Below are 8,205 nucleotides of genomic sequence, written 5' to 3' on the forward strand. Positions count from 1 at the left end.
GGTCTGCACCTCGAGGGATGTTTAACGACGATTTCTGTATTCTGGACCTGATGTAGACCGGGATATGCGCGATTGTACAGAATCTAGCTTTTAATTTCTATCTACTGAATATCGCCCAAGGGAACCAGTATATGGACGGACAAAGCTATTATCAGAGTTGCTTTGCACGACATGCTGTCAGGAGTCATCAGTGATACCAACTGGGTAGGCTTTGCGGGAACGGTGCAATCATATTATTATATATGACACCTGTTAGCTATACGGTGAGAATTGGGCAGTTATTAGAAAACGGTCGGCACGTGGATAGAGATATAGCTTTAGTATGTTTCATCTGATTGACAGCTAATATAAATGTCTGGTACTTAATGACACCTGCAAGAAATTTTGACTCAGCTCTTATGAACATAATTCCCCACAGATCCGATTCTGGGATTTTTGCCTTGGCAAACAGTTACCCATGAAGCAACCACGTTGCCAATCAAGGTCTTCAATGTCGTTGTAATGATAATGGCTTAAGTTGTTATTAGCTTGGTACTCAGTTTTTACCTGCATGAAAAATGTTGACACATTGGTTAAGTTGTGTAAATTTGGTAGTCTCTACCAGACTCCGGATCGCTGGAAAATCGTAGAAATGGAACAAATAGAGAGGAATATAACCGGCCAGGGAACAGCTCGCGATGGCCGGCTTACTCCTCTGATTTGTTCCATTTCTACGATTTTTCCAGCGATCCGGAGTCTGGTAGAGACTATAAATTTGGGGCCATACAGCTGTTTGTATTTCCTTTTTAGGGTCGATGACTTTTGTGATTTTTCGATTGTGTTTCCGATATTTTTAGAACCTCTTCATATGGAGTGAGCTGGTCTTCCCTCTCTCAACCTCCTTGGGGACAGCTGTCTGTTTTGATGTTTTCAGTAGCATGGGAGTGTGTGGAAGGGCGTTTCCGGCGCTTTATCTCCAGAACAGAATGCGTGATTGCAATGATGTTTGATACATGGGTTTGGGGCGGTAGCCTGATGCTCAGGATTGATTTTGGGCCTCCGTCTGTTTGAACTCGATACTGCAGGTAGCCTTTTGTGTGTTGAAGGGGCATTTCCGGCGCTATATCTCCAGAACGAAACGTGCGATAGCGATGAGATTTGGTACAGGGCATGGGTTGGTGGTGGTTGCCTGACGCTAGTTTGATTTCGGGCCTCCTGGTGTTTGAACTTGGCACTCGGCGGGCTTTTTACTTTAGCGTGTTTGGGCATGGATATGTTGTGGCCTTGATTTTTTTGGGACGCATACCTTTCATTGTAGGTTGGAAGTGGTATTAGTTTGGGCCCCCTTGCAGCATGCCCTGGAGCTGCAGAGCCAGTTTGGTCACAATGTTCCCCACCTACATCTGCTTGGTTTACTTTTCAGGCCACTGGCTTGCTTCTGTTCAGGGTTCTGTCGCCTGTTTCTACGTGGCTAGATAAGGGTCAGGTTACGTTATCATCTATAGCTGAGCATTCCCCTGGAGTGGGCTATGCCAAGACGGGTGTCTGTTTGTGTTTCTGGATATCTATGGTCAATGAAACTTCAGAACCTTTGTATTTATTTTGTATTGAAAAGCAACATTACGGAGAAATTATGTTTTTTTCCAACAAAATTGGACTCACTGTACTGCTAATTAATCTTCAGCTATTGCTCTGGACACTAGACTTAATGCACATGTGACATTAGCTGAAGGGGACCAAGCAATTCAGTTGAAAAACGCAGTCATGTCAATTCTTTATGTTGGAGAACAGTGCAACTTCTCCATAATATAATTGACCATCTCAGCAGTACTCTTGTAACAATGACAATATACAACATCAAACATAGTCTCAACGGCAAGGTTTATTCATGATTTTGACCCACACAAGTTGTCACAAAGCCTCTGTTGACTTGTAGTACCGGTAACTTCGTAAACTTCATTCAGGAATATATCTAATACAATATTCTCTCTGACTGGTAAGTCTTTACGTCACTAATGTCACCCATAGACTAGACATTGCAAAATTTCCTTTGACACAAAGAGTATGACTTCAGTCTCCAATTCTTTGTTACGTCAAGGTCACGCTTTAAGATATGAAGTAGTCATAACGTCAATGATGCAAAAATCCATTATATTCTGTCATGAGTTGAGAACTTAGCATGATCAACTGAAGGACATAAAGCATGATACAGCAATAGTGTAGCAAACGTTTGCAATGTACATCTCACTATGTCTAATGGTATTAGTACATTATCAGTATTGGGGACTTCATACAATAATTCTGCCTAAAGCTTAATAAATGTAGAACTCAGGAATGGGAATCTGTATACAGATGTGGCCAGGCTGAAGTCTGATTACTTCATCTTTAAGCCTTCGGCAGAGCTGTCAAGAAAAAAACAAAGGTAATGAGTAAAAGAAAGTCTGCTCCATAGAGCATTATATCATGACTCTTCAGCAAATTGATTTACAGACTGCATAGTTTAATGAAATACTGGATACTACTATGAATACCGTCTCTTGAAATGTTGCCTGGTAAATCTTTAGTATAGGACAGTCTTACCAAACAAGACAGGAGCTCTCAAAAGAAGTCATATAAGAATAAAAAGTAAAGGACAGGCAAAAACAGCTGGCAGGAGATGGGAGTTTGTCATGTGTTTTGTACTTACGCCTTCAGGTCCTCCTCTCCGAGGTTCAGCATGAGAGAGGAAGCGTTCAGGTACACTCGGTTCTGGGACTGGGAAATCTGCAGACACATAGACAAAACTTTACTTTACACACAGACAACATGATATGTTTAAAAATATCACACCAATGTTTCACTATGTCTAGTCACTATGTCTATGTCTAAATAAAATACAGTTGTTCAGTGAATATTTGGACTTAAAGTGAAACGTTGAAAAAAGACACTTACTGTTCTGGCGATACTTTGAGCTGCTCTGATCCTTCGCAGCTTGAGGTACCCAGGGTTCTGAGAAATAGCCTGGCCGATGTACAGATATGGTCAAGAATTCAACATACATTTGTATATTATCATAATGTCATTGTCAATCACTCACTTTGCTTTTACAAAGAGCAAATTTTGTGACATTCATATTTTACTTAGATGCTTTGTTAGAAAGACTACTGTACAGTTTGTTTGACTGCAACAACCAAATAAAGTTCATCTTCATCTTCTTGTATAAGCATCTGATTGAATTGATAGAACGAAAAAGATTTAGTGTGGAAAATACAAAAAACAAAACAAATCTAAGATAATTGTAGATACACAACAGTCCCACAGTTGTAGCTTTAAAGAATGACAGTCGCCCATGGTCAGGACAATATTCTGTCAGAAAGGATATCATCTTTGCAGCCTAAGATCTAAGATAGTTGTAGATATACAATAGTCCCACAGATGTAGTTAAAAAGAATGAAAATTGGTCGAGAATAGCCCATAGTCAGGCCAATGTTCTGTTAGAAAGGATATCATCTTTGCAGCCTGGGCTTCACCCTCCGCCTGGACAACCTTCTGTTGACGCTCCTGCTTGGCCTTCTCCACAATAAACTGTGCACGCTGCGCCTCCTGCTGAGCTGTGGTGGAAGTGCAGGGAGAAACAGCCTCATTCAAAACACATTCAAGAACAACCCTCAACAAAACTGTAAGTATGCGAGAGGTACGGACACGTGATCTGTGTGTACTTTTCTGTTGGTAGAAAGTATGGTATTGTACAATGATTACTACCAACACAAATGAGCTTTCATGAAAACTATAAGTATGTCTATCTATGACTATGTCATGTTTTCCAGGGACTCATTTTTGACAACAACAACACTACAGGCAATATGATAAAGGGTACATTCTGACGTACCAACTTGCTTGGCCTCCACAGCAGCAGTGTACTCCTTGCCGAAGGACAGTTCAGTGATGGCCACATCATCCAGGATGACATTGAAGTCCTTTGCTCTCTCTGTAAGCTCCCTTCTAACCAAAAGACTCACCTATGTAAAAAAACAACATGTAAAACATATACAAGATTTCATGACAATCCATCCATAGCTCCTGAACTAAGTTACATGCATAGAAATGCTACTGAAAACAAACTTGCTGAAGGGAAGCTCATTGTACAAGATAGTATGCTCAACCTTTAAACGGATTTTACAATAGTGAATTCTATTTTCCTTCCTGTTACTGTTCTAGAGTTAGCATTTTTCTTCAGGTGTAGACTTACCTGTTGACGCTGTGTGATGAGCTGAGATGCATTGAACTTGGCCACAACACTCTTCAGAACCTGTAAGAAATAAAAGTAAAATGTTAGTAAGAGAACTTTTACCTTTTGTCAATGAAGTTCACTTAAAAGAGTAAAAGGTGACAAAATATCACCCACCTTGGAGGTTTGACAGAAATTTACATAAGGCCTCACCTCATTGGCAATGGACGGGAGCAACCTCTCATCATAGTCCAATCCCAGATGTTGGTACATGCGTGGAAGCGTCATGGCATTGGGGCGGTGCAAAACACGGAGGGAAATCTGCACCATCTGCAAATCTGTAGAAAAAATTACAGGTTACACAAATGTTTCTGCCTGTGTCCAAAACCAATTTGGGTTCACCTAATAAGTATGAAAAGGAATCAGAATATTACATACTAAATCTAACCAACCTTCTTTGCAGAACAATAGTACTAGCTCATTTAATCTCTAGTCCAGCTTTTATTGCTTACCCTTGCTGCCAGTGGGGGATGATATAATACGTGGTCTGCTGCGGATGTCATATATGATGGGATACTGGAACCAGGGAATTCTGGGGAAAAAGGTAAGGTATTTTTAACATCAGCATGCCCTATCTGTTTACCTTTATACATATGTAACAATAGGCTTTGTAAACTTACCATTCTACAGAATCTAGTAAACATACTTCAGTACACAAGGAATTTTACAGAGAATACGACATGGTCTATAGGATACATCAAATAATTTTGAACACCAAAATTAACCACTTTAGAAATGTACATGCTAGATACAATACACTACTATACATGTAACCTATACAACTGTCTAAACAGCAATCATACTCATAGTTCAGAAACCAATAGTATATGTTTTGTACAATTTTCACTACCGTACTATGAATGCAATGTGACATTCCACATACCTGAAGTGGAGTCCCTCAGTGTAAATGCTGTCCTGTATACCTCCTATCCTACTGAAGATGATAGCACGGTGACCACCATCCACTGTAAACACAATATAATATATAAGATGTCATATATCAACTTTATCAAGACCTGTATCATCATGGTTACAGTTACATCCCACCCTATTGGAACATGAACATGAACCCAACCAGGAAGACATTCAGACCACATACAGCTTTGTACATGTAGAAATGTAGTTAAGTTAGATTTAAGTCTCAGCAAAACTTTAACAAAGCTCCTGTCTGATTCCAGATTCTGATGACTGGGCAAGGGTGCTACGCTTTTGCCAAGTTTTGGCAGTGTTGGTGTACCCTGGGAATCTAGCTCAAAGAGGCTTCGCGAAGAAGAGTTAACGTTACTGATCCCCTACCTCACGCCCGCCCGCAACTATACACTCGGTCCCCAACGAGCTGACCCCATTTATGCCGGCCGCCGACTATCGCTTGCTTCTCTGCGGGTGACCTGTCCCTTCTTTTTTCCACCGTGGGAGGGTACCATTACACCTGTTCTCCCATCAGTGCTGATGACGAGCCGCCTGGGCTTCTTCATCGCCTGCCCAAATCGTCACAGATTGGTCTCCCTCTCCTTCTCTGACAGTGTGCACCATGTGTCCCCTAGCAAAGTCATCTGTCAGTTTGTATTCGCCAGTGTTGATGATTTCACGTTCAACCTTCTAGTACTGCCCTCTGACTACTTCAGACAGTTTTTGCACCAGGCCGAGTAGAGGATGCGCTTTCCATCCCACAGCAACTTTTAGGACATGATTGGCAGATTCTGCATTGTTGTTTGTTCATTTTGTCTTTATTGGAAAGTCTTACGCAAGGTGGTGTTGAAGTTTGACTGAAGTAGGGGAACAACTTGTTCCTGGAAGTATGGACCAAAGTTCCCTGCATTTGCGAGCTCCTCTGCATGCCGAAGACGCTCCTCATAGACTTGGTGGCTGCAGTGATGCCATTCTTTCTTTTCTTCTTCAAATTGAATCAATAACTGGTCGTCTTGTGACATCGCTCTTGCCAACTTTACGCTGCAGATGTTCTGAACAGTTTATACGGATATGACGATGGCAGTAGAGCTGGTGACATCCCGACCATGCTCTTGCTATTGGCGTTCTAGGAGCTCTCTCGTTGTCGCTGCCCACCACTAGTACTGGCATAGATGGTGGGCTGTTTAACTTACTACGGATGCGGTCGAAGAATACGCGGCTGTAGTCTACGGTCTTGGACCCCCCATGGACATACATTGGGCCAAAGAAAATGGGGTGCTCCCCAGTGTCTCTACGCACTACAGCCAAGTGTTTAAAGTTTGTTTATTAAAGAAATACAGAAAACAGGCTCCTATCACAATCCAAGTAGATTCATATATGTAATATTCATGCAAATATATAACAGCTTTTTGCACTGAAGTTCGGTAGATATCAGCTGTCTTGTGAAAGTTATCAGACCCTGCTAAACAAACATGTACTCTGCAATGAAAACGGACATGGTCGCCGGGTGGCGGCTGCTGTCTGGCCCGTCGTCTCAGGCATTTTCTGACGGTTTCTTCATTCCAGGGCCATATGTAGATTATTCTTTGCCAAAGTATAGCGACCTGCCATGTTTACTCATCAAAACATACTGTAATTTAGTAGATTATAGTTTTATACACTCCTTTGTGTGGTTTCCTATGGTTTCCGGTATTTAGGCTGACCGGTGTTGGTGTGATCACCTGTCACGGATGTACTGATGGTATCAGATATTGTCCAATGTCTACCTTTTGGATACATAGCACTTCTTGACTAAATATTTACTTTACATTCAATGATCTGGCCTGTGTTAAATTTGAGCTCTAAATTTGTAAGTATGTGTGTGTCTTTGCTGTAAAAGGCCTTCAACACAACACATTATGATATGTAAAATATGTGCATATACTATAGTGCATATATGGACAAAAACTTGCTCTTTGGTTTTGAATTTGCAGTGAAGCAGTCACTTACAAAAATGCAAAACTAAAACAATCACGAATATTTCTGAATTTACAGTGTAATGGTTTACTGCAAGGGGAAGAATAAAAGGTGCACAAGACTGGCTTAGATTATCTTTTAAAAATGGGACAGGATGACACAGAAATCATTTAAGCAGCGAAAAGATAAATTATTAAGCAGCAGAACTATTAACAGTAGGACTCAATGTTATTTAGAGTGATCATGGTATGGAACTATATAATGAGATTGAGAGCATGATGAAATATTTTGAAAGCATGGCAGCCAGCGCCCCCCTCCCACAGCCTTACCTGTATACATGGCCTGTTGTACACCGTAGCCAAGTGCAGCAGCGGCCGCCAGTAGCTTCATCCCCGTCCCCAGGCCCTTGGGGGCTTTCCCCATCCTGCCGGCCAGGTCTCCAAGCTTTTCCTTGCTCATATTGGCTCAGATCCTACGGAAAGAGATGAGGATGTCATCACAAGTTGCTGTCCGTGATTTGCGAAGGTCACAGTGCACGAGATGATCATGGCAGAAGAATCGGACTTTTCTGATCTCTTTGTCCAAAACACCACATGTTCTATCACACAATAGGCAATCACAGATACATAGGACATCAAAAGTACATTTTGAGTGAAGTTATTCACGTTTATCACAAGAAAAGGACGAGAAAATCTTACCTAATACTGCACGAAAATCTCCTAAGCCGTACCCACATGTGTTTCTACTGCGCAGAGGTTGTGCGCAGGGCAGCTACACTATCAAAGGGGGAATCAGTTTTATAGGGTGTTTATTTAAGTAAAGTAGAACAAACATTTGTCACTGTTCAATAAAATTACACATATAAGTCTTAAAATTTGTCTAAATTTCATTTTTTTAAACATCACAGTACTAGAACTAGTTGTATACGATAGCCGTTAATTTTTGTTGCTACCTACCGATAGTCAATAGACTATTCTGTTGGATAACTGAGAGCAGGACAACGATAGGTCAGCTGGATCGACGCGCGAATTGTGAATTTTCCTATTTGCTGGTGTAGATAACCTTGCCGTGCCGTGGTATGTTGTCAGAATGTT

The 8,205-nt window shown here is 41.3% G+C and overlaps 1 protein-coding gene across 1 annotated transcript; it reads right to left on the reverse strand.

The window, feature by feature from the left end:
• Positions 1–1,839: 1,839 nt before the first annotated feature.
• Positions 1,840–7,909, reverse strand: LOC118430748 (prohibitin-2-like). The gene is made up of 11 exons (XM_035841764.1): positions 7,810–7,909; positions 7,441–7,583; positions 5,130–5,211; positions 4,699–4,778; positions 4,400–4,524; positions 4,208–4,267; positions 3,848–3,977; positions 3,466–3,569; positions 2,911–2,988; positions 2,666–2,742; positions 1,840–2,381 (listed from the first exon to the last, which is right to left on the reverse strand). Exons 2-11 carry the CDS (start codon positions 7,568–7,570, stop codon positions 2,354–2,356), a joined length of 894 nt encoding a protein of 297 aa, XP_035697657.1. The 5' UTR covers positions 7,571–7,583; positions 7,810–7,909; the 3' UTR covers positions 1,840–2,353.
• Between the last annotated feature and the right edge of the window lie 296 nt (positions 7,910–8,205).

The sequence above is a fragment of the Branchiostoma floridae genome, chromosome 14, assembly GCF_000003815.2.
Source record: "Branchiostoma floridae strain S238N-H82 chromosome 14, Bfl_VNyyK, whole genome shotgun sequence".
In the NCBI taxonomy this organism is placed as follows: domain Eukaryota; kingdom Metazoa; phylum Chordata; class Leptocardii; order Amphioxiformes; family Branchiostomatidae; genus Branchiostoma; species Branchiostoma floridae.

Bases quoted from the DNA above. Each gene is read 5' to 3' on its own strand.
- LOC118430748 (XM_035841764.1), bottom strand. From the start codon at position 7,570: ATGAGCAAGGAAAAGCTTGGAGACCTGGCCGGCAGGATGGGGAAAGCC. The intron at 5,212-7,440 runs GTAAGGCTGTGG...TTGTGTTTACAG, and splicing joins ACAACAGGCCATGTATACAG to TGGATGGTGGTCACCGTGCT. The intron at 2,382-2,665 runs GTAAGTACAAAA...TTTTCTTGACAG, and splicing joins GGAGAGGAGGACCTGAAGGC to CTCTGCCGAAGGCTTAAAGA.